This window comes from Dromaius novaehollandiae, chromosome 23 (assembly GCF_036370855.1).
Source record: "Dromaius novaehollandiae isolate bDroNov1 chromosome 23, bDroNov1.hap1, whole genome shotgun sequence".
In the NCBI taxonomy this organism is placed as follows: Eukaryota; Metazoa; Chordata; class Aves; order Casuariiformes; family Dromaiidae; genus Dromaius; species Dromaius novaehollandiae.
The window spans coordinates 2,742,396-2,770,073 of record NC_088120.1 but is presented as its reverse complement, the minus strand read 5'-3'; the positions used below and the strand labels follow the sequence as shown (position 1 = coordinate 2,770,073).

Here is a 27,678-nt window from a genome sequence, read left to right as displayed (position 1 = left end):
GGGAGGGTCTTTTTGGGGTGGACAGAGGGGGAGGGCCATCCCCCAGATGTGCTGCAAGCATATAGGCGGCAGTGCTGCACGTGGCTCTGGGCATGGCAGGAGCAGCTATGGGGCACCCGAGAGGAGGAGGCACCAAGGAACTCATGGGGGACCCCAGAGGAAGCATCGTGGACCTTGCCAAGGCCCTCATGCTGCAGAAGAGCTGTGGAGGACCCCCACATCCCAAGGGAGGAGGAGGGGGCACCAGTCTGCTGCAATGCTACTGGAGATATCCAGAGCCCTGCGTGGTGCGTGGGTGTCTGGGGAGATGCCGGAGGTGACATGGGACCCAGCACCACGTGCAGGACTAGGGAGCCCTGTGGCTCAGGGGCAGCTGCACAGGGGGAGCAGGGCTTGCGGAGGCTCCGTGGGCCTTTGGGCAGGCTGTCCTCGGGGTACTGAGGAGCACCGAGAGGTGCACAGAGGAGGCTGAGATGCACCGAGAGGTGCACGGAGGAGCCCGAGATGCACTGAAATGTGCACGGAGGGGCCTGGGATGCACTCAAAGATACAGGAGGGCACCGGGGTGCACTGAAAGGCCCATGGGGGGGCCTGGGGCATGCAGAAAGGCACACAGAGAGCCCTGGGTGCACTGAGAGGCACATGCGCGTGTCCTGATGGGACTGCAGGGCAATTCACATGCCTTCAGATGCCCCAGAGGTGGCTGTGAGGGCACTGGCTTGCTTGCTTTGCCCTTCAGGTTTGCCGCAGGGCCCCAGAAAGCACCCACCCTCCCATGCCCTCTGTCACCTCCTGCTCTCCAGCTGCATCTGCCTCCTCTCCACGGCCAAACGCGGGCGTCCGCGCTCCTCCTCCCGCGCTTGCCCTGCAGCCCCCACCGGCCCCATCTGCCCCAGCCTTTCCGGTGAGCACAAGAAAAAGCCTTTTTTACTATGGGCGTGGGCAAACACAGCAACAGGTCTGCCCAGGCAGGTTGTAGCATCTCCATCCTTGTGCAAGCCCAAGGGCACAGGGCCCGGAGCCCCCTGCTTTGCTGAATGTGCTCTGCGCGGGGGGCAGACTGGCGATCGGAGGATGCCGAATTCGGGGATGCTCAGGCCGCACCGGTGCCTGGGCCTGGGCGCCACAGCTGCCGGGCTCTCCGCAGGCAGGCGTGCAGGGCTTGGAAGGAGAAGCCTGATGGGGATGCTTTCCTGGGTGCTCGGAGGATGAAGATGGTCTGCATGCCCAGGCAGCGGACCGTGGGGCTGCTGTCTTTTTCCAAGCGCTGAAGGACTGAGATGGGAGGAAAGAGAGCGGCGATCAAGCCCTGTATCAGCAGAGATCCCAGGCTGCTGCTCAAGGGAGAGGGCCAGGGGGGCGCAGGGCACAAGGGGACCTGTCCCTGCTCAGCAATACCCCAAATGCCCCAAAAATTCCCTCCAGGAAGGCATGTAAGAGGCCTCCAGCCTGGCGCAGGGCACGGGCGCTCTCTGCCTGGCCCAAAACACCAGCCCTCAAATGCCCCGGAAATTCCCTCCGTCCCCAGGCCCGGCCTCCTCCCGCCAGCCCCGGCCAACCACGGGCATCCTACGCACGGCTGCACATCTCCTCCAGCTTCTCCCCGCGCCAGTCCAGGAGCCGCCCAGCGAGCCCTAGGCACACACAGCCCGTCACAAGGCGAGACCCGGGCCAGGGGAGAGGGATTTGGGGCTGCGGAGAGGGACCCGGGCACTGGGGAGAGGGACCTGGGCTTTGGGACAGGGACCTGGCACAGGGGAGAGGGACCGTGGGGCTGGGGAGAGGGAGTCGGGGGCTGGGGAGAAGGACCTAGGTGTTACAGAGGACCACCTAGGGACTTGGAGGAGGGTCCCAGGTGTTGGGGAGAGGGACCCAGGCATTGAGGAGTGGGGCCCAGAGGCTGGGGGGGGGACCAGGGGCTGGAGAGGGGGACCCAGGGGCTGGGGAGGGGGTCACGGTCATTGAGGAGAAGGACACGGGCACTTGGGACAGTGACGTGGGGGTTGCGGAGAAGAACCTGGGGGCTGGGGAGAGGGTCGCGGGCGTCCGGGAGGGTCTCACCGATGAAGCGCACGGCCTGCTCGCGCAGGGGGGCCCGAGGATGCTCCAGGTAACAGCAGCTGCGCCTCACATACTCGCTGGCTACCGGCCCGGCCTCCCGCAGCTGCAGGGACCCCCGGTACAGGTGTTGGCAGCACAGGGCCCGTCCCCCTCCCAGGGACACCCGTCCCCCTCTCTAGCACAGGCGTTGGCAACCTCCATGGGACAGGCACGGGCACAACCGGCACCCGTGCTGTCACTGCTGGAAAAGGTGCTGGCACAGAACGGACAGGGGCTGGCACCACTGGGACAGGGGCTGGTCCACCAGGAGAGGCGCAGGCACCTCTGGGACAGGAGCTGGCACCTATGGGATAGGGGCTGGCCCTTCCAGGAAAGATGCTGGCACTGCTGGGACAGGGGCTGGCTCTGCCAGGAGAGGTGCTGGCACTACCAGGACAGGGGCCAGCACCACCAGGACGGGTCTGACACGGCCAGGCCTCCTTACCAGGCACTCGCCAATGTGCCACGTCTGCGCCGTCTCGGCCAGCTTCCGGAGCTGCTTCCAGCTGAGGAGCTTTGCAGCGTCCACGAGGGCTGCCTGGGCGGCCTGGGAAGGAGCAGGGAGATGGGCGATGGCACTGCGGCCAGGCCAGGACACCCCCCCCGCCGCCTCCCCCACAGCTGCCTGGGCTGCCTACCGGAGCGGCCGCATGGCCCGCCACCGTGCCCTGTACCTGTGCCGCACCAGGGTGTGGGTCCCCAAAATGGAGGAAGAGGGGCAGCAGCCCCTGGCGCGCCAGCTGCTTCATATGCTGCCTCTCACCACCTACCGCCCGGCCCAGCAGCTCCCCAAAGAGTCGCATGGCCATTTCCCGCACCACGCCGACCTCCTGCCGGGGCAAGCATGGCAACCTCAGCGATGGCGGTGGGGGGCAACCAGAAAGGGCCCCCTACCAGTTCCCTGCCACCATCCTCACGCTGGGGAAGAGGGACAGGAGGTCGCGGGCCAGCTGCACAGCCATGTGGCTGGCCTGCCGCGGGTTGGCGTGGCGCAGCACGTTGCGCAGCACCGCCAGCGCCTTGGCATCCATCTCCCCATCGGCGTCCTGCAGCCGCTGCACCACGTCTGGGATGAACTCCTGCATCTTCCTTGCCTGCAGGGGGACGTGCAGGGTTTTCCTTATACTGCTGGTGGTGGAAATGCCCCAGACGCAGGCGCCGGCAGCGCGTGCTCACTCACCGTGGCAGGTTTCTCAGAGAGCGCGAGGAAGCCGCGGAGCGCCAGCCAGCGCATGACCTGGTGCTCGTTGTCCAGCCGCGCCTGGCAGAGGCTCAGCGCTGCCTCGTCGGCTGCCGCACACAGGTCGGGGCACTGCAGCAGCTGCAACGGCACAGGGCCGGGCTGGCACGGGGACTGGTGGCCACCCCCAGGACCGAGACCCCGGCATGTGGCATGGCATTCCCGCTGCCACCTCCCACTCGGCCCCGGCTCCAGCCCCAGCCCCATCGGCAGCCCCTTGGCTCCGGCCCCAGCCCCTACCCCTTGTCCTCCTCCTCCTCCCCCGGCCCTGGCCCCGGCCCCGCATCCCCAGCCCAGGCTGCAGCCCCTCATCTCCGGCCCCATCTGAATCCCCTCATCCTTGTCCCCTCATCCACGACCCCTCCACCCCATCCCTGTCCACTCATCGCCACCCTCGTGTCCCCATCCCCTCAGCCGGGCCCCATCTGCAGCCCTCTGGCCTCTCTTCAAGGGACATGGAGTGCGCAGGGCCAGCACGGAGGCTGCTTGAAACACAGGTGGCAGCTGGGGACTAACGGAGGCACCGGCAGAGCCCTAGCTCTGCCGCCAACAGCCGCCCCCTTCCCACTCATGCCAGCACCCCGCAGCCTACCTCGATGAAGAAGGCCATAGAGGGGATCTCCTGGCACTTGTCCTTGCCCCTCAGGGCCAGGCTCAGGTTCAGGAAGATCTCGGCACGCTCCTCCGGGGGGTTCCCCCGCATCTGCCTGGCCATGGGCGGGAGGGGCACCGTGGCAGCCAAGGCGGATGGGCAAACCGCACAGGGACCCCGTGGGGCTCCCAGGGTGGGATGGGGAGCCAAGGACTGGAGGGGGCTTACCTGGCCAGCAAGGCAACCCCCGTGAGGTGGGTCTCGGGCCGGCTGATCATCTCCCAGCCACCCTGCTGCTGCATGGCAGTGACCTGCTCCCCGTAGCCAGTGCAGCACAGCAGCGCCTGCATGGCTTGTACCGCTGTCCTGCCCGGGGAGAAGAGCACTGGTTTGTCCCTCCATGCTCCGGCATGGGCAGCAGGGGACGGACCGGGGAGACACGGTACCTGACAGGCCTGGGAGACATGAGTTTGCCCTCACGGCTGAAGGCGGGGATGTCCTCTGGCGCGTGGACGAGGGTAAAGGACACCTGGAAGAGCAGGGCCAGGTAGAGGCGGGGGAAGAGCGCCTTCACCTCCTGCTTGCAAGTGTGCTGCCGAAGGATGATGTTCAGCGCCCGGGTCGCCTGCAAAGATGCCAAGGACAGCCCTCGCTAGTGCCACAGCTGCCTGCACAGGGAGGCCTCCCTCGCCCAGCCAGCCTGTGGGGCAACTCACGGTCAGGGGGAGCATGCAGGTGAGGTCCTTGATGGTGGTGCCCGGCTTGCAGAGGGGCCGCTCTTGCAGCACACAGAGCAGCTCCTGCAGCACCTTCTCAGCTGTCAACGACTGGGAGACCGTCACCTCCCACATGGCCACGGCAACGCTGTGAACCCGAGCCAGAAAGGGTCGGGCCAGCGTCCTGGCATCCCGCTGACCCTTGCCAGGGCTGGCCGACCCGGTGGCTCTGTGGCGCCTGGAGGGAGCACAGCTCCAGCCCTGGGGCTGCTGCACTCAGGCTGGCAATGCAGGAGGTGTACCTGTCACAGGTCGGGGAGCAGTTCAGGAGGCCGGTGACCACCTCGCTGGGGTAGTGGCATGTCAGGAGGAGAAGGAAGCTCTTGAGGATGCCCTGGGCTGTGGCCTCCCTGATGCCTGGCAATTTCTCATAGATATATGCCACAATCTGCTGCAGCTGGAAGGGACACGGGTTGGCACCAGTGTGCTGCCCCAGGGAACCCCCTGCCAGGCTCAAACTGTGCTGGAGAGCCCTGGCTTTGGGGACCATCACCAGTGGGATGGAGGCTTACATGCTCTGGCTTGGCAGCGCAGTATCCCATCATATCCTCCAGCATGTGCGTTGCTGCTGAGGTGTCGCAGGCGCTCATGTCCTTCATGCCCTCAATGGCCACGGGGATCACATCTGTTTGCACAGCCTCCTCGCAGGCCTCCATGGAGCAGCTGGCGGGTCCATCCTCCTCCTTGAGCCAGGGCCCCATGGAGAAGCTGGGAGGTTCGTCCCACTCCTCCACCCAGGCCCCTATGGGGTGGCCAGGGGCTTCGTCCTCCTCCTTGACCCAGGTCCTCATGGAGAAGCCGGGACATCTGTCCTCCTCCTCGACCCAGGCCTCTGTGGGGCGACTGGGAGGACGGTCCTCTTCTTTGCCCCACGTGGCCGCGGGGTGGCTGGGGCATCTCTCCGCCATGCCGGGGGCCGGGGCCCAGGTGGGATACAAAGGAACGATGGGGAATGGGGGGGTCCTTCACGGGGCCGTGGGGCCACGTCGTGGGGTGGCTGAGGGAGCTCCCTGGGGAGATCCCAGCCGCTCTGCTCCCCACGCACTGAGGGGCCGTGGGGCGCCAGGCGACACCGGGGGGGGCACCATGGGGGTCACAATTGGTGGGGGGAGACGTGTCACAAAGGGCCCCGACATCACCCTTGGCCGGTCTCTGCTGCAGCTCGCTGCAGTGACATGTCCATGGGGCTGTCTGGGGGGCAAGAGGGGGGCTGCTCGTTAGCTAATTACACAAGTGTGACCCACGAAGGGCCACCACTGAGCTGGGGTTCCCCGTGTGGGTCCAAAGTAGGGAGGTTGGTGGGGGGGTCCCCATGCCCAGGGGCAGCCAGGGGCCTGAGGCACCTGAGGGCGGCTGGTGCAGGGGCTGCCATGGGGCAAATGGGGCTAGGTGGCGGGGGCTGGCAGTTTGGGGGGCTTGGGAGCTACCTCAGATCGGGAACACGTGCAGGGTGAGGAAGAGCACGGAGCTGCCGGCCGCCCCACGGTGCTGTAGGGTGGGGACGGAGATGGGGTCCTGGTTTTCCCAGACAAAAGGTTCACACACACACATCCCCTGCCATCGCTCTCCAGGCATTTCTACTTGTTTCCCGTGGAAATGGCTGTGCCTTTCCTTCCTCTCACCACGCTCGGCCACGCCTTTGCACACGGAAAAGCCCGCGAGCGACCCCGCGCTCCGAACGCCCCCGCGGCGGCAGCTCTCGCGGCAAGGCCCAAGGGCCCCCGAGCCCTGCAGGGAGGGCCCCGCCCCCCTGTGCCGATGGGCCAATCAGCTAGCGAGGTGGAGGCGGTGATCCAGGCGGCGTCTGGGAGGGGTGGGATGTGTGCTGAGCGACACGCGGACAGCCAATGGCATGGCGCCCCGTGCAGGGCAGGTGAGCACGCGCCCAGGTCGGTGCCGCCGCTTGGGAGGAGGCGGGAGGCGAGAGGCCTGGGGGTGCCCGTAGGGCAGCTGTCCCCGAGCTGGCCAGGGGAGTGGGGCGAGACGTGCCTGGAGCGGGGTGCCGGCCACCTGCCCGGCGCTCCCGCAGCTCCCGAGAGGCATTTGTGTGTCCCAGGAAACCCGCGCGGGAGCCTTGGGACGGGCGCGTGACTCTGACAAAGGGGCCACATTGAGAGGTGTGCTTGGAGGAGAGAGCTTGGCAGCACGCTGTGTGCGCGGTGGGTTGAGGAGAATGGGGGAGAGCAGAAGAGCAGTTAGGCCTGGCGATGGCTTCGCTGAGAGAGGGAGACCTGTATCTCCTTTATCTCGCTGCCATTCCCTGGAAGGGCAGACAGGCGAGTGCTTAAGGAGTCCGGAGGGTGTCGGGGACAACAACTTGGCACTGCTGCCAGATGGGCCGATAAGGGTGATGCTTTCCTGCATCTGGAAGTGGCAAACAAGGAGGAACTGATCGGGAATGGTTTAGTCAGTGCCAGCCTCGCTTCCAGTGACCATGGAATAGTGGAGTCCCGGATCCTGAAGGGACTGAGGAAGGACAGTAGCAGAGTACAGAGCCTGGACTTTAGAGGAGCAGACTTTGGCCTCTGCAGGGGACCCATGGTGGGTGGGGTCCCATGGGAGGCAGCTCTGAAGAGCCCAGGAGCTCAGGAGAGCCGGCAGGTCTTTAAGGACAGCACCTGCCAAGCACACAAATGATTCGTCCCAATACTCAGTAAAACTAGCAGTCACCTTGGCATTTTTCTTCTAAATGAGCGCTGTTGAATTCATGCATGGAGGTGCGCTGGGGCAGGGTCTGGGGTGTTGTGGGAGCCTGGGGCAGGGTTTGAGGGTGATCCGGGGCCCTGGGGCAGGGCTCGGGGCCCGGGGTGGGGTGGGGGTCGGGTCAGCGGGGTCACTGCAGTCCTGTTGTGGGCAGCAAGGAGGATCCCAGCGTGGCGTGAGGCCATCAGGAGCCAGGCTGGCCTCCATCCGTGCTGGTTTCAGAGCCAAGCAGGGTGCAGGGCTGCCGGCTGGGCCCTGCTGTTTCCCCTAGGTGATGCTGGTGACATCTGTGTTAGTTGAGAAGAAAGTGCATTCAAGGGCTAGCTTGCTGCTGTTGAGGCAGGGTTCGGGGGTGGTTTTGGGGGGGCTTGGGGCTTTGGGATAGGGTTCTGGGTTTGGTGAGGGTGTTGGGGCAGAGGTTGGGGGCATTTGGAGGCTAAGTGGGGTGTTGGGGCAGGGTCTGGGGGTCGTTAAGGGCTTTGGAGCAGGATTTGTAGCTGGTTTAGGGGCCTTGGGGCTGGTTTGGGTGGGAGGGGGGCATCTGCAGGGCCCTCAGCAGGGGAGGGTCTTTTTGGAGTGGACAGAGGGGGAGGGCCATCCCCCAGATGTGCTGCAAGCATATAGGCGGCAGTGCTGCACGTGGCTCTGGGCATGGCAGGAGCAGCTATGGGGCACCCGAGAGGAGGAGGCACCAAGGAACTCATGGGGGACCCCAGAGGAAGCATCGTGGACCTTGCCAAGGCCCTCATGCTGCAGAAGAGCTGTGGAGGACCCCCACATCCCAAGGGAGGAGGAGGGGGCACCAGTCTGCTGCAATGCTACTGGAGATATCCAGAGCCCTGCGTGGTGCGTGGGTGTCTGGGGAGATGCCGGAGGTGACATGGGACCCAGCACCACGTGCAGGACTAGGGAGCCCTGTGGCTCAGGGGCAGCTGCACAGGGGGAGCAGGGCTTGCGGAGGCTCCGTGGGCCTTTGGGCAGGCTGTCCTCGGGGTACTGAGGAGCACCGAGAGGTGCACAGAGGAGGCTGAGATGCACCGAGAGGTGCACGGAGGAGCCCGAGATGCACTGAAATGTGCACGGAGGGGCCTGGGATGCACTCAAAGATACAGGAGGGCACCGGGGTGCACCGAAAGGCCCATGGGGGGGCCTGGGGCATGCAGAAAGGCACACAGAGAGCCCTGGGTGCACTGAGAGGCACATGCGCGTGTCCTGATGGGACTGCAGGGCACTTCACATGCCTTCAGATGCCCCAGAGGTGGCTGTGAGGGCACTGGCTTGCTTGCTTTGCCCTTCAGGTTTGCCGCAGGGCCCCAGAAAGCACCCACCCTCCCATGCCCTCTGTCACCTCCTGCTCTCCAGCTGCATCTGCCTCCTCTCCACGGCCAAACGCGGGCGTCCGCGCTCCTCCTCCCGCGCTTGCCCTGCAGCCCCCACCGGCCCCATCTGCCCCAGCCTTCCCGGTGAGCACAAGAAAAAGCCTTTTTTACTATGGGCGTGGGCAAACACAGCAACAGGTCTGCTCAGGCAGGTTGTAGCATCTCCATCCTTGTGCAAGCCCAAGGGCACAGGGCCCGGAGCCCCCTGCTTTGCTGAATGTGCTCTGCGCGGGGGGCAGACTGGCGATCGGAGGATGCCGAATTCGGGGATGCTCAGGCCGCACCGGTGCCTGGGCCTGGGCGCCACAGCTGCCGGGCTCTCCGCAGGCAGGCGCGCAGGGCTTGGAAGGAGAAGCCTGATGGGGATGCTTTCCTGGGTGCTCGGAGGATGAAGATGGTCTGCATGCCCAGGCAGCGGACCGTGGGGCTGCTGTCTTTTTCCAAGCGCTGAAGGACTGAGATGGGAGGAAAGAGAGCGGCGATCAAGCCCTGTATCAGCAGAGATCCCAGGCTGCTGCTCAAGGGAGAGGGCCAGGGGGGCGCAGGGCACAAGGGGACCTGTCCCTGCTCAGCAATACCCCAAATGCCCCAAAAATTCCCTCCAGGAAGGCATGTAAGAGGCCTCCAGCCTGGCGCAGGGCACGGGCGCTCTCTGCCTGGCCCAAAACACCAGCCCTCAAATGCCCCGGAAATTCCCTCCGTCCCCAGGCCCGGCCTCCTCCCGCCAGCCCCGGCCAACCACGGGCATCCTACGCACGGCTGCACATCTCCTCCAGCTTCTCCCCGCGCCAGTCCAGGAGCCGCCCAGCGAGCCCTAGGCACACACAGCCCGTCACAAGGCGAGACCCGGGCCAGGGGAGAGGGATTTGGGGCTGCGGAGAGGGACCCGGGCACTGGGGAGAGGGACCTGGGCTTTGGGACAGGGACCTGGCACAGGGGAGAGGGACCGTGGGGCTGGGGAGAGGGAGTCGGGGGCTGGGGAGAAGGACCTAGGTGTTACAGAGGAGGACCTAGGGACTTGGAGGAGGGTCCCAGGTGTTGGGGAGAGGGACCCAGGCGTTGAGGAGTGGGGCCCAGAGGCTGGGGGGGGGGACCCAGGGGGTGGAGAGGGGGACCCAGGGGCTGGGGAGGGGGTCACGGTCATTGAGGAGAAGGACAAGGGCACTTGGGAGAGTGACGTGGGGGTTGCGGAGAAGAACCTGGGGGCTGGGGAGAGGGTCGCGGGCGTCCGGGAGGGTCTCACCGATGAAGCGCACGGCCTGCTCGCGCAGGGGGGCCCGAGGATGCTCCAGGTAACAGCAGCTGCGCCTCACATACTCGCTGGCTACCGGCCCGGCCTCCCGCAGCTGCAGGGACCCCCGGTACAGGTGTTGGCAGCACTGGGCCCGTCCCCCTCCCAGGGACACCCGTCCCCCTCTCTAGCACAGGCGTTGGCAACCTCCATGGGACAGGCACGGGCACAACCGGCACCCGTGCTGTCACTGCTGGAAAAGGTGCTGGCACAGAACGGACAGGGGCTGGCACCACTGGGACAGGGGCTGGTCCACCAGGAGAGGCGCAGGCACCTCTGGGACAGGAGCTGGCACCTATGGGATAGGGGCTGGCCCTTCCAGGAAAGATGCTGGCACTGCTGGGACAGGGGCTGGCTCTGCCAGGAGAGGTGCTGGCACTACCAGGACAGGGGCCAGCACCACCAGGACGGGTCTGACACGGCCAGGCCTCCTTACCAGGCACTCGCCAATGTGCCACGTCTGCGCCGTCTCGGCCAGCTTCCGGAGCTGCTTCCAGCTGAGGAGCTTTGCAGCGTCCACGAGGGCTGCCTGGGCGGCCTGGGAAGGAGCAGGGAGATGGGCGATGGCACTGCGGCCAGGCCAGGACACCCCCCCCGCCGCCTCCCCCACAGCTGCCTGGGCTGCCTACCGGAGCGGCCGCATGGCCCGCCACCGTGCCCTGTACCTGTGCCGCACCAGGGTGTGGGTCCCCAAAATGGAGGAAGAGGGGCAGCAGCCCCTGGCGCGCCAGCTGCTTCATATGCTGCCTCTCACCGCCTACCGCCCGGCCCAGCAGCTCCCCAAAGAGTCGCATGGCCATTTCCCGCACCACGCCGACCTCCTGCCGGGGCAAGCATGGCAACCTCAGCGATGGCGGTGGGGGGCAACCAGAAAGGGCCCCCTACCAGTTCCCTGCCACCATCCTCACGCTGGGGAAGAGGGACAGGAGGTCGCGGGCCAGCTGCACAGCCATGTGGCTGGCCTGCCGCGGGTTGGCGTGGCGCAGCACGTTGCGCAGCACCGCCAGCGCCTTGGCATCCATCTCCCCATCGGCGTCCTGCAGCCGCTGCACCACGTCTGGGATGAACTCCTGCATCTTCCTTGCCTGCAGGGGGACGTGCAGGGTTTTCCTTATACTGCTGGTGGTGGAAATGCCCCAGACGCAGGCGCCGGCAGCGCGTGCTCACTCACCGTGGCAGGTTTCTCAGAGAGCGCGAGGAAGCCGCGGAGCGCCAGCCAGCGCATGACCTGGCGCTCGTTGTCCAGCCGCGCCTGGCAGAGGCTCAGCGCTGCCTCGTCGGCTGCCGCACACAGGTCGGGGCACTGCAGCAGCTGCAACGGCACAGGGCCGGGCTGGCACGGGGACTGGTGGCCACCCCCAGGACCGAGACCCCGGCATGTGGCATGGCATTCCCGCTGCCACCTCCCACTCGGCCCCGGCTCCAGCCCCAGCCCCATCGGCAGCCCCTTGGCTCCGGCCCCAGCCCCTACCCCTTGTCCTCCTCCTCCTCCCCCGGCCCTGGCCCCGGCCCCGCATCCCCAGCCCAGGCTGCAGCCCCTCATCTCCGGCCCCATCTGAATCCCCTCATCCTTGTCCCCTCATCCACGACCCCTCCACCCCATCCCTGTCCACTCATCGCCACCCTCGTGTCCCCATCCCCTCAGCCGGGCCCCATCTGCAGCCCTCTGGCCTCTCTTCAAGGGACATGGAGTGCGCAGGGCCAGCACGGAGGCTGCTTGAAACACAGGTGGCAGCTGGGGACTAACGGAGGCACCGGCAGAGCCCTAGCTCTGCCGCCAACAGCCGCCCCCTTCCCACTCATGCCAGCACCCCGCAGCCTACCTCGATGAAGAAGGCCATAGAGGGGATCTCCTGGCACTTGTCCTTGCCCCTCAGGGCCAGGCTCAGGTTCAGGAAGATCTCGGCACGCTCCTCCGGGGGGTTCCCCCGCATCTGCCTGGCCATGGGCGGGAGGGGCACCGTGGCAGCCAAGGCGGATGGGCAAACCGCACAGGGACCCCGTGGGGCTCCCAGGGTGGGATGGGGAGCCAAGGACTGGAGGGGGCTTACCTGGCCAGCAAGGCAACCCCCGTGAGGTGGGTCTCGGGCCGGCTGATCATCTCCCAGCCACCCTGCTGCTGCATGGCAGTGACCTGCTCCCCGTAGCCAGTGCAGCACAGCAGCGCCTGCATGGCTTGTACCGCTGTCCTGCCCGGGGAGAAGAGCACTGGTTTGTCACTCCATGCTCCGGCATGGGCAGCAGGGGACGGACCGGGGAGACACGGTACCTGACAGGCCTGGGAGACATGAGTTTGCCCTCACGGCTGAAGGCGGGGATGTCCTCTGGCGCGTGGACGAGGGTAAAGGACACCTGGAAGAGCAGGGCCAGGTAGAGGCGGGGGAAGAGCGCCTTCACCTCCTGCTTGCAAGTGTGCTGCCGAAGGATGATGTTCAGCGCCCGGGTCGCCTGCAAAGATGCCAAGGACAGCCCTCGCTAGTGCCACAGCTGCCTGCACAGGGAGGCCTCCCTCGCCCAGCCAGCCTGTGGGGCAACTCACGGTCAGGGGGAGCATGCAGGTGAGGTCCTTGATGGTGGTGCCCGGCTTGCAGAGGGGCCGCTCTTGCAGCACACAGAGCAGCTCCTGCAGCACCTTCTCAGCTGTCAACGACTGGGAGACCGTCACCTCCCACATGGCCACGGCAACGCTGTGAACCCGAGCCAGAAAGGGTCGGGCCAGCGTCCTGGCATCCCGCTGACCCTTGCCAGGGCTGGCCGACCCGGTGGCTCTGTGGCGCCTGGAGGGAGCACAGCTCCAGCCCTGGGGCTGCTGCACTCAGGCTGGCAATGCAGGAGGTGTACCTGTCACAGGTCGGGGAGCAGTTCAGGAGGCCGGTGACCACCTCGCTGGGGTAGTGGCATGTCAGGAGGAGAAGGAAGCTCTTGAGGATGCCCTGGGCTGTGGCCTCCCTGATGCCTGGCAATTTCTCATAGATATATGCCACAATCTGCTGCAGCTGGAAGGGACACGGGTTGGCACCAGTGTGCTGCCCCAGGGAACCCCCTGCCAGGCTCAAACTGTGCTGGAGAGCCCTGGCTTTGGGGACCATCACCAGTGGGATGGAGGCTTACATGCTCTGGCTTGGCAGCGCAGTATCCCATCATATCCTCCAGCATGTGCGTTGCTGCTGAGGTGTCGCAGGCGCTCATGTCCTTCATGCCCTCAATGGCCACGGGGATCACATCTGTTTGCACAGCCTCCTCGCAGGCCTCCATGGAGCAGCTGGCGGGTCCATCCTCCTCCTTGAGCCAGGGCCCCATGGAGAAGCCGGGAGGTTCGTCCCACTCCTCCACCCAGGCCCCTATGGGGTGGCCAGGGGCTTCGTCCTCCTCCTTGACCCAGGTCCTCATGGAGAAGCCGGGACATCTGTCCTCCTCCTCGACCCAGGCCTCCGTGGGGCGACTGGGAGGACGGTCCTCTTCTTCGCCCCACGTGGCCGCGGGGTGGCTGGGGCATCTCTCCGCCATGCCGGGGGCCGGGGCCCAGGTGGGATACAAAGGAACGATGGGGAATGGGGGGGGTCCTTCACGGGGCCGTGGGGCCACGTCGTGGGGTGGCTGAGGGAGCTCCCTGGGGAGATCCCAGCCGCTCTGCTCCCCACGCACTGAGGGGCCGTGGGGCGCCAGGCGACACCGGGGGGGGCACCATGGGGGTCACAGTTGGTGGGGGGAGACGTGTCACAAAGGGCCCCGACATCACCCCTGGCCGGTCTCTGCTGCAGCTCGCTGCAGTGACATGTCCATGGGGCTGTCTGGGGGGCAAGAGGGGGGCTGCTCGTTAGCTAATTACACAAGTGTGACCCACGAAGGGCCACCACTGAGCTGGGGTTCCCCGTGTGGGTCCAAAGTAGGGAGGTTGGTGGGGGGGTCCCCATGCCCAGGGGCAGCCAGGGGCCTGAGGCACCTGAGGGCGGCTGGTGCAGGGGCTGCCATGGGGCAAATGGGGCTAGGTGGCGGGGGCTGGCAGTTTGGGGGGCTTGGGAGCTACCTCAGATCGGGAACACGTGCAGGGTGAGGAAGAGCACGGAGCTGCCGGCCGCCCCACGGTGCTGTAGGGTGGGGACGGAGATGGGGTCCTGGTTTTCCCAGACAAAAGGTTCACACACACACATCCCCTGCCATCGCTCTCCAGGCATTTCTACTTGTTTCCCGTGGAAATGGCTGTGCCTTTCCTTCCTCTCACCACGCTCGGCCACGCCTTTGCACACGGAAAAGCCCGCGAGCGACCCCGCGCTCCGAACGCCCCCGCGGCGGCAGCTCTCGCGGCAAGGCCCAAGGGCCCCCGAGCCCTGCAGGGAGGGCCCCGCCCCCCTGTGCCGATGGGCCAATCAGCTAGCGAGGTGGAGGCGGTGATCCAGGCGGCGTCTGGGAGGGGTGGGATGTGTGCTGAGCGACACGCGGACAGCCAATGGCATGGCGCCCCGTGCAGGGCAGGTGAGCACGCGCCCAGGTCGGTGCCGCCGCTTGGGAGGAGGCGGGAGGCGAGAGGCCTGGGGGTGCCCGTAGGGCAGCTGTCCCCGAGCTGGCCAGGGGAGTGGGGCGAGACGTGCCTGGAGCGGGGTGCCGGCCACCTGCCCGGCGCTCCCGCAGCTCCCGAGAGGCATTTGTGTGTCCCAGGAAACCCGCGCGGGAGCCTTGGGACGGGCGCGTGACTCTGACAAAGGGGCCACATTGAGAGGTGTGCTTGGAGGAGAGAGCTTGGCAGCACGCTGTGTGCGCGGTGGGTTGAGGAGAATGGGGGAGAGCAGAAGAGCAGTTAGGCCTGGCGATGGCTTCGCTGAGAGAGGGAGACCTGTATCTCCTTTATCTCGCTGCCATTCCCTGGAAGGGCAGACAGGCGAGTGCTTAAGGAGTCCGGAGGGTGTCGGGGACAACAACTTGGCACTGCTGCCAGATGGGCCGATAAGGGTGATGCTTTCCTGCATCTGGAAGTGGCAAACAAGGAGGAACTGATCGGGAATGGTTTAGTCAGTGCCAGCCTCGCTTCCAGTGACCATGGAATAGTGGAGTCCCGGATCCTGAAGGGACTGAGGAAGGACAGTAGCAGAGTACAGAGCCTGGACTTTAGAGGAGCAGACTTTGGCCTCTGCAGGGGACCCATGGTGGGTGGGGTCCCATGGGAGGCAGCTCTGAAGAGCCCAGGAGCTCAGGAGAGCCGGCAGGTCTTTAAGGACAGCACCTGCCAAGCACACAAATGATTCGTCCCAATACTCAGTAAAACTAGCAGTCACCTTGGCATTTTTCTTCTAAATGAGCGCTGTTGAATTCATGCATGGAGGTGCGCTGGGGCAGGGTCTGGGGTGTTGTGGGAGCCTGGGGCAGGGTTTGAGGGTGATCCGGGGCCCTGGGGCAGGGCTCGGGGCCCGGGGTGGGGTGGGGGTCGGGTCAGCGGGGTCACTGCAGTCCTGTTGTGGGCAGCAAGGAGGATCCCAGCGTGGCGTGAGGCCATCAGGAGCCAGGCTGGCCTCCATCCGTGCTGGTTTCAGAGCCAAGCAGGGTGCAGGGCTGCCGGCTGGGCCCTGCTGTTTCCCCTAGGTGATGCTGGTGACATCTGTGTTAGTTGAGAAGAAAGTGCATTCAAGGGCTAGCTTGCTGCTGTTGAGGCAGGGTTCGGGGGTGGTTTTGGGGGGGCTTGGGGCTTTGGGATAGGGTTCTGGGTTTGGTGAGGGTGTTGGGGCAGAGGTTGGGGGCATTTGGAGGCTAAGTGGGGTGTTGGGGCAGGGTCTGGGGGTCGTTAAGGGCTTTGGAGCAGGATTTGTAGCTGGTTTAGGGGCCTTGGGGCTGGTTTGGGTGGGAGGGGGGCATCTGCAGGGCCCTCAGCAGGGGAGGGTCTTTTTGGGGTGGACAGAGGGGGAGGGCCATCCCCCAGATGTGCTGCAAGCATATAGGCGGCAGTGCTGCACGTGGCTCTGGGCATGGCAGGAGCAGCTATGGGGCACCCGAGAGGAGGAGGCACCAAGGAACTCATGGGGGACCCCAGAGGAAGCATCGTGGACCTTGCCAAGGCCCTCATGCTGCAGAAGAGCTGTGGAGGACCCCCACATCCCAAGGGAGGAGGAGGGGGCACCAGTCTGCTGCAATGCTACTGGAGATATCCAGAGCCCTGCGTGGTGCGTGGGTGTCTGGGGAGATGCCGGAGGTGACATGGGACCCAGCACCACGTGCAGGACTAGGGAGCCCTGTGGCTCAGGGGCAGCTGCACAGGGGGAGCAGGGCTTGCGGAGGCTCCGTGGGCCTTTGGGCAGGCTGTCCTCGGGGTACTGAGGAGCACCGAGAGGTGCACAGAGGAGGCTGAGATGCACCGAGAGGTGCACGGAGGAGCCCGAGATGCACTGAAATGTGCACGGAGGGGCCTGGGATGCACTCAAAGATACAGGAGGGCACCGGGGTGCACTGAAAGGCCCATGGGGGGGCCTGGGGCATGCAGAAAGGCACACAGAGAGCCCTGGGTGCACTGAGAGGCACATGCGCGTGTCCTGATGGGACTGCAGGGCAATTCACATGCCTTCAGATGCCCCAGAGGTGGCTGTGAGGGCACTGGCTTGCTTGCTTTGCCCTTCAGGTTTGCCGCAGGGCCCCAGAAAGCACCCACCCTCCCATGCCCTCTGTCACCTCCTGCTCTCCAGCTGCATCTGCCTCCTCTCCACGGCCAAACGCGGGCGTCCGCGCTCCTCCTCCCACGCTTGCCCTGCAGCCCCCACCGGCCCCATCTGCCCCAGCCTTTCCGGTGAGCACAAGAAAAAGCCTTTTTTACTATGGGCGTGGGCAAACACAGCAACAGGTCTGCCCAGGCAGGTTGTAGCATCTCCATCCTTGTGCAAGCCCAAGGGCACAGGGCCCGGAGCCCCCTGCTTTGCTGAATGTGCTCTGCGCGGGGGGCAGACTGGCGATCGGAGGATGCCGAATTCGGGGATGCTCAGGCCGCACCGGTGCCTGGGCCTGGGCGCCACAGCTGCCGGGCTCTCCGCAGGCAGGCGCGCAGGGCTTGGAAGGAGAAGCCTGATGGGGATGCTTTCCTGGGTGCTCGGAGGATGAAGATGGTCTGCATGCCCAGGCAGCGGACCGTGGGGCTGCTGTCTTTTTCCAAGCGCTGAAGGACTGAGATGGGAGGAAAGAGAGCGGCGATCAAGCCCTGTATCAGCAGAGATCCCAGGCTGCTGCTCAAAGGAGAGGGCCAGGGGGGCGCAGGGCACAAGGGGACCTGTCCCTGCTCAGCAATACCCCAAATGCCCCAAAAATTCCCTCCAGGAAGGCATGTAAGAGGCTTCCAGCCTGGCGCAGGGCACGGGCGCTCTCTGCCTGGCCCAAAACACCAGCCCTCAAATGCCCCGGAAATTCCCTCCGTCCCCAGGCCCGGCCTCCTCCCGCCAGCCCCGGCCAACCACGGGCATCCTACGCACGGCTGCACATCTCCTCCAGCTTCTCCCCGCGCCAGTCCAGGAGCCGCCCAGCGAGCCCTAGGCACACACAGCCCGTCACAAGGCGAGACCCGGGCCAGGGGAGAGGGATTTGGGGCTGCGGAGAGGGACCCGGGCACTGGGGAGAGGGACCTGGGCTTTGGGACAGGGACCTGGCACAGGGGAGAGGGACCGTGGGGCTGGGGAGAGGGAGTCGGGGGCTGGGGAGAAGGACCTAGGTGTTACAGAGGAGGACCTAGGGACTTGGAGGAGGGTCCCAGGTGTTGGGGAGAGGGACCCAGGCGTTGAGGAGTGGGGCCCAGAGGCTGGAGAGGGGGACCCAGGGGCTGGAGAGGGGGACCCAGGGGCTGGGGAGGGGGTCACGGTCATTGAGGAGAAGGACAAGGGCACTTGGGAGAGTGACGTGGGGGTTGCGGAGAAGAACCTGGGGGCTGAGGAGAGGGTCGCGGGCGTCCGGGAGGGTCTCACCGATGAAGCGCACGGCCTGCTCGCGCAGGGGGGCCCGAGGATGCTCCAGGTAACAGCAGCTGCGCCTCACATACTCGCTGGCTACCGGCCCGGCCTCCCGCAGCTGCAGGGACCCCCGGTACAGGTGTTGGCAGCACTGGGCCCGTCCCCCTCCCAGGGACACCCGTCCCCCTCTCTAGCACAGGCGTTGGCAACCTCCATGGGACAGGCACGGGCACAACCGGCACCCGTGCTGTCACTGCTGGAAAAGGTGCTGGCACAGAACGGACAGGGGCTGGCACCACTGGGACAGGGGCTGGTCCACCAGGAGAGGCGCAGGCACCTCTGGGACAGGAGCTGGCACCTATGGGATAGGGGCTGGCCCTTCCAGGAAAGATGCTGGCACTGCTGGGACAGGGGCTGGCTCTGCCAGGAGAGGTGCTGGCACTACCAGGACAGGGGCCAGCACCACCAGGACGGGTCTGACACGGCCAGGCCTCCTTACCAGGCACTCGCCAATGTGCCACGTCTGCGCCGTCTCGGCCAGCTTCCGGAGCTGCTTCCAGCTGAGGAGCTTTGCAGCGTCCACGAGGGCTGCCTGGGCGGCCTGGGAAGGAGCAGGGAGATGGGCGATGGCACTGCGGCCAGGCCAGGACACCCCCCCCGCCGCCTCCCCCACAGCTGCCTGGGCTGCCTACCGGAGCGGCCGCATGGCCCGCCACCGTGCCCTGTACCTGTGCCGCACCAGGGTGTGGGTCCCCAAAATGGAGGAAGAGGGGCAGCAGCCCCTGGCGCGCCAGCTGCTTCATATGCTGCCTCTCACCGCCTACCGCCCGGCCCAGCAGCTCCCCAAAGAGTCGCATGGCCATTTCCCGCACCACGCCGACCTCCTGCCGGGGCAAGCATGGCAACCTCAGCGATGGCGGTGGGGGGCAACCAGAAAGGGCCCCCTACCAGTTCCCTGCCACCATCCTCACGCTGGGGAAGAGGGACAGGAGGTCGCGGGCCAGCTGCACAGCCATGTGGCTGGCCTGCCGCGGGTTGGCGTGGCGCAGCACGTTGCGCAGCACCGCCAGCGCCTTGGCATCCATCTCCCCATCGGCGTCCTGCAGCCGCTGCACCACGTCTGGGATGAACTCCTGCATCTTCCTTGCCTGCAGGGGGACGTGCAGGGTTTTCCTTATACTGCTGGTGGTGGAAATGCCCCAGACGCAGGCGCCGGCAGCGCGTGCTCACTCACCGTGGCAGGTTTCTCAGAGAGCGCGAGGAAGCCGCGGAGCGCCAGCCAGCGCATGACCTGGCGCTCGTTGTCCAGCCGCGCCTGGCAGAGGCTCAGCGCTGCCTCGTCGGCTGCCGCACACAGGTCGGGGCACTGCAGCAGCTGCAACGGCACAGGGCCGGGCTGGCACGGGGACTGGTGGCCACCCCCAGGACCGAGACCCCGGCATGTGGCATGGCATTCCCGCTGCCACCTCCCACTCGGCCCCGGCTCCAGCCCCAGCCCCATCGGCAGCCCCTTGGCTCCGGCCCCAGCCCCTACCCCTTGTCCTCCTCCTCCTCCCCCGGCCCTGGCCCCGGCCCCGCATCCCCAGCCCAGGCTGCAGCCCCTCATCTCCGGCCCCATCTGAATCCCCTCATCCTTGTCCCCTCATCCACGACCCCTCCACCCCATCCCTGTCCACTCATCGCCACCCTCGTGTCCCCATCCCCTCAGCCGGGCCCCATCTGCAGCCCTCTGGCCTCTCTTCAAGGGACATGGAGTGCGCAGGGCCAGCACGGAGGCTGCTTGAAACACAGGTGGCAGCTGGGGACTAACGGAGGCACCGGCAGAGCCCTAGCTCTGCCGCCAACAGCCGCCCCCTTCCCACTCATGCCAGCACCCCGCAGCCTACCTCGATGAAGAAGGCCATAGAGGGGATCTCCTGGCACTTGTCCTTGCCCCTCAGGGCCAGGCTCAGGTTCAGGAAGATCTCGGCACGCTCCTCCGGGGGGTTCCCCCGCATCTGCCTGGCCGTGGGCGGGAGGGGCACCGTGGCAGCCAAGGCGGATGGGCAAACCGCACAGGGACCCCGTGGGGCTCCCAGGGTGGGATGGGGAGCCAAGGACTGGAGGGGGCTTACCTGGCCAGCAAGGCAACCCCCGTGAGGTGGGTCTCGGGCCGGCTGATCATCTCCCAGCCACCCTGCTGCTGCATGGCAGTGACCTGCTCCCCGTAGCCAGTGCAGCACAGCAGCGCCTGCATGGCTTGTACCGCTGTCCTGCCCGGGGAGAAGAGCACTGGTTTGTCCCTCCATGCTCCGGCATGGGCAGCAGGGGACGGACCGGGGAGACACGGTACCTGACAGGCCTGGGAGACATGAGTTTGCCCTCACGGCTGAAGGCGGGGATGTCCTCTGGCGCGTGGACGAGGGTAAAGGACACCTGGAAGAGCAGGGCCAGGTAGAGGCGGGGGAAGAGCGCCTTCACCTCCTGCTTGCAAGTGTGCTGCAGAAGGATGATGTTCAGCGCCCGGGTCGCCTGCAAAGATGCCAAGGACAGCCCTCGCTAGTGCCACAGCTGCCTGCACAGGGAGGCCTCCCTCGCCCAGCCAGCCTGTGGGGCAACTCACGGTCAGGGGGAGCATGCAGGTGAGGTCCTTGATGGTGGTGCCCGGCTTGCAGAGGGGCCGCTCTTGCAGCACACAGAGCAGCTCCTGCAGCACCTTCTCAGCTGTCAACGACTGGGAGACCGTCACCTCCCACATGGCCACGGCAACGCTGTGAACCCGAGCCAGAAAGGGTCGGGCCAGCGTCCTGGCATCCCGCTGACCCTTGCCAGGGCTGGCCGACCCGGTGGCTCTGTGGCGCCTGGAGGGAGCACAGCTCCAGCCCTGGGGCTGCTGCACTCAGGCTGGCAATGCAGGAGGTGTACCTGTCACAGGTCGGGGAGCAGTTCAGGAGGCCGGTGACCACCTCGCTGGGGTAGTGGCATGTCAGGAGGAGAAGGAAGCTCTTGAGGATGCCCTGGGCTGTGGCCTCCCTGATGCCTGGCAATTTCTCATAGATATATGCCACAATCTGCTGCAGCTGGAAGGGACACGGGTTGGCACCAGTGTGCTGCCCCAGGGAACCCCCTGCCAGGCTCAAACTGTGCTGGAGAGCCCTGGCTTTGGGGACCATCACCAGTGGGATGGAGGCTTACATGCTCTGGCTTGGCAGCGCAGTATCCCATCATATCCTCCAGCATGTGCGTTGCTGCTGAGGTGTCGCAGGCGCTCATGTCCTTCATGCCCTCAATGGCCACGGGGATCACATCTGTTTGCACAGCCTCCTCGCAGGCCTCCATGGAGCAGCTGGCGGGTCCATCCTCCTCCTTGAGCCAGGGCCCCATGGAGAAGCCGGGAGGTTCGTCCCACTCCTCCACCCAGGCCCCTATGGGGTGGCCAGGGGCTTCGTCCTCCTCCTTGACCCAGGTCCTCATGGAGAAGCCGGGACATCTGTCCTCCTCCTCGACCCAGGCCTCCGTGGGGCGACTGGGAGGACGGTCCTCTTCTTCGCCCCACGTGGCCGCGGGGTGGCTGGGGCATCTCTCCGCCATGCCGGGGGCCGGGGCCCAGGTGGGATACAAAGGAACGATGGGGAATGGGGGGGTCCTTCACGGGGCCGTGGGGCCACGTCGTGGGGTGGCTGAGGGAGCTCCCTGGGGAGATCCCAGCCGCTCTGCTCCCCACGCACTGAGGGGCCGTGGGGCGCCAGGCGACACCGGGGGGGGCACCATGGGGGTCACAGTTGGTGGGGGGAGATGTGTCACAAAGGGCCCCGACATCACCCCTGGCCGGTCTCTGCTGCAGCTCGCTGCAGTGACATGTCCATGGGGCTGTCTGGGGGGCAAGAGGGGGGCTGCTCGTTAGCTAATTACACAAGTGTGACCCACGAAGGGCCACCACTGAGCTGGGGTTCCCCGTGTGGGTCCAAAGTAGGGAGGTTGGTGGGGGGGTCCCCATGCCCAGGGGCAGCCAGGGGCCTGAGGCACCTGAGGGCGGCTGGTGCAGGGGCTGCCATGGGGCAAATGGGGCTAGGTGGCGGGGGCTGGCAGTTTGGGGGGCTTGGGAGCTACCTCAGATCGGGAACACGTGCAGGGTGAGGAAGAGCACGGAGCTGCCGGCCGCCCCACGGTGCTGTAGGGTGGGGACGGAGATGGGGTCCTGGTTTTCCCAGACAAAAGGTTCACACACACACATCCCCTGCCATCGCTCTCCAGGCATTTCTACTTGTTTCCCGTGGAAATGGCTGTGCCTTTCCTTCCTCTCACCACGCTCGGCCACGCCTTTGCACACGGAAAAGCCCGCGAGCGACCCCGCGCTCCGAACGCCCCCGCGGCGGCAGCTCTCGCGGCAAGGCCCAAGGGCCCCCGAGCCCTGCAGGGAGGGCCCCGCCCCCCTGTGCCGATGGGCCAATCAGCTAGCGAGGTGGAGGCGGTGATCCAGGCGGCGTCTGGGAGGGGTGGGATGTGTGCTGAGCGACACACGGACAGCCAATGGCATGGCGCCCCGTGCAGGGCAGGTGAGCACGCGCCCAGGTCGGTGCCGCCGCTTGGGAGGAGGCGGGAGGCGAGAGGCCTGGGGGTGCCCGTAGGGCAGCTGTCCCCGAGCTGGCCAGGGGAGTGGGGCGAGACGTGCCTGGAGCGGGGTGCCGGCCACCTGCCCGGCGCTCCCGCAGCTCCCGAGAGGCATTTGTGTGTCCCAGGAAACCCGCGCGGGAGCCTTGGGACGGGCGCGTGACTCTGACAAAGGGGCCACATTGAGAGGTGTGCTTGGAGGAGAGAGCTTGGCAGCACGCTGTGTGCGCGGTGGGTTGAGGAGAATGGGGGAGAGCAGAAGAGCAGTTAGGCCTGGCGATGGCTTCGCTGAGAGAGGGAGACCTGTATCTCCTTTATCTCGCTGCCATTCCCTGGAAGGGCAGACAGGCGAGTGCTTAAGGAGTCCGGAGGGTGTCGGGGACAACAACTTGGCACTGCTGCCAGATGGGCCGATAAGGGTGATGCTTTCCTGCATCTGGAAGTGGCAAACAAGGAGGAACTGATCGGGAATGGTTTAGTCAGTGCCAGCCTCGCTTCCAGTGACCATGGAATAGTGGAGTCCCGGATCCTGAAGGGACTGAGGAAGGACAGTAGCAGAGTACAGAGCCTGGACTTTAGAGGAGCAGACTTTGGCCTCTGCAGGGGACCCATGGTGGGTGGGGTCCCATGGGAGGCAGCTCTGAAGAGCCCAGGAGCTCAGGAGAGCCGGCAGGTCTTTAAGGACAGCACCTGCCAAGCACACAAATGATTCGTCCCAATACTCAGTAAAACTAGCAGTCACCTTGGCATTTTTCTTCTAAATGAGCGCTGTTGAATTCATGCATGGAGGTGCGCTGGGGCAGGGTCTGGGGTGTTGTGGGAGCCTGGGGCAGGGTTTGAGGGTGATCCGGGGCCCTGGGGCAGGGCTCGGGGCCCGGGGTGGGGTGGGGGTCGGGTCAGCGGGGTCACTGCAGTCCTGTTGTGGGCAGCAAGGAGGATCCCAGCGTGGCGTGAGGCCATCAGGAGCCAGGCTGGCCTCCATCCGTGCTGGTTTCAGAGCCAAGCAGGGTGCAGGGCTGCCGGCTGGGCCCTGCTGTTTCCCCTAGGTGATGCTGGTGACATCTGTGTTAGTTGAGAAGAAAGTGCATTCAAGGGCTAGCTTGCTGCTGTTGAGGCAGGGTTCGGGGGTGGTTTTGGGGGGGCTTGGGGCTTTGGGATAGGGTTCTGGGTTTGGTGAGGGTGTTGGGGCAGAGGTTGGGGGCATTTGGAGGCTAAGTGGGGTGTTGGGGCAGGGTCTGGGGGTCGTTAAGGGCTTTGGAGCAGGATTTGTAGCTGGTTTAGGGGCCTTGGGGCTGGTTTGGGTGGGAGGGGGGCATCTGCAGGGCCCTCAGCAGGGGAGGGTCTTTTTGGGGTGGACAGAGGGGGAGGGCCATCCCCCAGATGTGCTGCAAGCATATAGGCGGCAGTGCTGCACGTGGCTCTGGGCATGGCAGGAGCAGCTATGGGGCACCCGAGAGGAGGAGGCACCAAGGAACTCATGGGGGACCCCAGAGGAAGCATCGTGGACCTTGCCAAGGCCCTCATGCTGCAGAAGAGCTGTGGAGGACCCCCACATCCCAAGGGAGGAGGAGGGGGCACCAGTCTGCTGCAATGCTACTGGAGATATCCAGAGCCCTGCGTGGTGCGTGGGTGTCTGGGGAGATGCCGGAGGTGACATGGGACCCAGCACCACGTGCAGGACTAGGGAGCCCTGTGGCTCAGGGGCAGCTGCACAGGGGGAGCAGGGCTTGCGGAGGCTCCGTGGGCCTTTGGGCAGGCTGTCCTCGGGGTACTGAGGAGCACCGAGAGGTGCACAGAGGAGGCTGAGATGCACCGAGAGGTGCACGGAGGAGCCCGAGATGCACTGAAATGTGCACGGAGGGGCCTGGGATGCACTCAAAGATACAGGAGGGCACCGGGGTGCACTGAAAGGCCCATGGGGGGGCCTGGGGCATGCAGAAAGGCACACAGAGAGCCCTGGGTGCACTGAGAGGCACATGCGCGTGTCCTGATGGGACTGCAGGGCAATTCACATGCCTTCAGATGCCCCAGAGGTGGCTGTGAGGGCACTGGCTTGCTTGCTTTGCCCTTCAGGTTTGCCGCAGGGCCCCAGAAAGCACCCACCCTCCCATGCCCTCTGTCACCTCCTGCTCTCCAGCTGCATCTGCCTCCTCTCCACGGCCAAACGCGGGCGTCCGCGCTCCTCCTCCCACGCTTGCCCTGCAGCCCCCACCGGCCCCATCTGCCCCAGCCTTCCCGGTGAGCACAAGAAAAAGCCTTTTTTACTATGGGCGTGGGCAAACACAGCAACAGGTCTGCCCAGGCAGGTTGTAGCATCTCCATCCTTGTGCAAGCCCAAGGGCACAGGGCCCGGAGCCCCCTGCTTTGCTGAATGTGCTCTGCGCGGGGGGCAGACTGGCGATTGGAGGATGCCGAATTCGGGGATGCTCAGGCCGCACCGGTGCCTGGGCCTGGGCGCCACAGCTGCCGGGCTCTCCGCAGGCAGGCGTGCAGGGCTTGGAAGGAGAAGCCTGATGGGGATGCTTTCCTGGGTGCTCGGAGGATGAAGATGGTCTGCATGCCCAGGCAGCGGACCGTGGGGCTGCTGTCTTTTTCCAAGCGCTGAAGGACTGAGATGGGAGGAAAGAGAGCGGCGATCAAGCCCTGTATCAGCAGAGATCCCAGGCTGCTGCTCAAGGGAGAGGGCCAGGGGGGCGCAGGGCACAAGGGGACCTGTCCCTGCTCAGCAATACCCCAAATGCCCCAAAAATTCCCTCCAGGAAGGCATGTAAGAGGCCTCCAGCCTGGCGCAGGGCACGGGCGCTCTCTGCCTGGCCCAAAACACCAGCCCTCAAATGCCCCGGAAATTCCCTCCGTCCCCAGGCCCGGCCTCCTCCCGCCAGCCCCGGCCAACCACGGGCATCCTACGCACGGCTGCACATCTCCTCCAGCTTCTCCCCGCGCCAGTCCAGGAGCCGCCCAGCGAGCCCTAGGCACACACAGCCCGTCACAAGGCGAGACCCGGGCCAGGGGAGAGGGATTTGGGGCTGCGGAGAGGGACCCGGGCACTGGGGAGAGGGACCTGGGCTTTGGGACAGGGACCTGGCACAGGGGAGAGGGACCGTGGGGCTGGGGAGAGGGAGTCGGGGGCTGGGGAGAAGGACCTAGGTGTTACAGAGGAGGACCTAGGGACTTGGAGGAGGGTCCCAGGTGTTGGGGAGAGGGACCCAGGCGTTGAGGAGTGGGGCCCAGAGGCTGGAGAGGGGGACCCAGGGGCTGGAGAGGGGGACCCAGGGGCTGGGGAGGGGGTCACGGTCATTGAGGAGAAGGACACGGGCACTTGGGAGAGTGACGTGGGGGTTGCGGAGAAGAACCTGGGGGCTGGGGAGAGGGTCGCGGGCGTCCGGGAGGGTCTCACCGATGAAGCGCACGGCCTGCTCGCGCAGGGGGGCCCGAGGATGCTCCAGGTAACAGCAGCTGCGCCTCACATACTCGCTGGCTACCGGCCCGGCCTCCCGCAGCTGCAGGGACCCCCGGTACAGGTGTTGGCAGCACTGGGCCCGTCCCCCTCCCAGGGACACCCGTCCCCCTCTCTAGCACAGGCGTTGGCAACCTCCATGGGACAGGCACGGGCACAACCGGCACCCGTGCTGTCACTGCTGGAAAAGGTGCTGGCACAGAACGGACAGGGGCTGGCACCACTGGGACAGGGGCTGGTCCACCAGAAGAGGCGCAGGCACCTCTGGGACAGGAGCTGGCACCTATGGGATAGGGGCTGGCCCTTCCAGGAAAGATGCTGGCACTGCTGGGACAGGGGCTGGCTCTGCCAGGAGAGGTGCTGGCACTACCAGGACAGGGGCCAGCACCACCAGGACGGGTCTGACACGGCCAGGCCTCCTTACCAGGCACTCGCCAATGTGCCACGTCTGCGCCGTCTCGGCCAGCTTCCGGAGCTGCTTCCAGCTGAGGAGCTTTGCAGCGTCCACGAGGGCTGCCTGGGCGGCCTGGGAAGGAGCAGGGAGATGGGCGATGGCACTGCGGCCAGGCCAGGACACCCCCCCCCGCCGCCTCCCCCACAGCTGCCTGGGCTGCCTACCGGAGCGGCCGCATGGCCCGCCACCGTGCCCTGTACCTGTGCCGCACCAGGGTGTGGGTCCCCAAAATGGAGGAAGAGGGGCAGCAGCCCCTGGCGCGCCAGCTGCTTCATATGCTGCCTCTCACCGCCTACCGCCCGGCCCAGCAGCTCCCCAAAGAGTCGCATGGCCATTTCCCGCACCACGCCGACCTCCTGCCGGGGCAAGCATGGCAACCTCAGCGATGGCGGTGGGGGGCAACCAGAAAGGGCCCCCTACCAGTTCCCTGCCACCATCCTCACGCTGGGGAAGAGGGACAGGAGGTCGCGGGCCAGCTGCACAGCCATGTGGCTGGCCTGCCGCGGGTTGGCGTGGCGCAGCACGTTGCGCAGCACCGCCAGCGCCTTGGCATCCATCTCCCCATCGGCGTCCTGCAGCCGCTGCACCACGTCTGGGATGAACTCCTGCATCTTCCTTGCCTGCAGGGGGACGTGCAGGGTTTTCCTTATACTGCTGGTGGTGGAAATGCCCCAGACGCAGGCGCCGGCAGCGCGTGCTCACTCACCGTGGCAGGTTTCTCAGAGAGCGCGAGGAAGCCGCGGAGCGCCAGCCAGCGCATGACCTGGCGCTCGTTGTCCAGCCGCGCCTGGCAGAGGCTCAGCGCTGCCTCGTCGGCTGCCGCACACAGGTCGGGGCACTGCAGCAGCTGCAACGGCACAGGGCCGGGCTGGCACGGGGACTGGTGGCCACCCCCAGGACCGAGACCCCAGCATGTGGCATGGCATTCCCGCTGCCACCTCCCACTCGGCCCCGGCTCCAGCCCCAGCCCCATCGGCAGCCCCTTGGCTCCGGCCCCAGCCCCTACCCCTTGTCCTCCTCCTCCTCCCCCGGCCCTGGCCCCGGCCCCGCATCCCCAGCCCAGGCTGCAGCCCCTCATCTCCGGCCCCATCTGAATCCCCTCATCCTTGTCCCCTCATCCACGACCCCTCCACCCCATCCCTGTCCACTCATCGCCACCCTCGTGTCCCCATCCCCTCAGCCGGGC

General features: G+C 66.1%; 1 protein-coding gene across 1 annotated transcript; it reads right to left on the bottom strand.

Moving 5' to 3' along the window:
* Nucleotides 1-1,093: 1,093 nt before the first annotated feature.
* On the bottom strand, nucleotides 1,094-5,616 carry LOC135330661 (maestro heat-like repeat-containing protein family member 7). The gene is made up of 12 exons (XM_064524887.1): nucleotides 5,221-5,616; nucleotides 4,951-5,105; nucleotides 4,649-4,796; nucleotides 4,379-4,557; nucleotides 4,161-4,298; nucleotides 3,933-4,047; nucleotides 3,281-3,421; nucleotides 3,018-3,194; nucleotides 2,739-2,930; nucleotides 2,546-2,647; nucleotides 1,957-2,164; nucleotides 1,094-1,275 (listed from the first exon to the last, which is right to left on the bottom strand). Exons 1-12 carry the CDS (start codon nucleotides 5,614-5,616, stop codon nucleotides 1,094-1,096), a joined length of 2,133 nt encoding a protein of 710 aa, XP_064380957.1.
* Nucleotides 5,617-27,678: the final 22,062 nt, after the last annotated feature.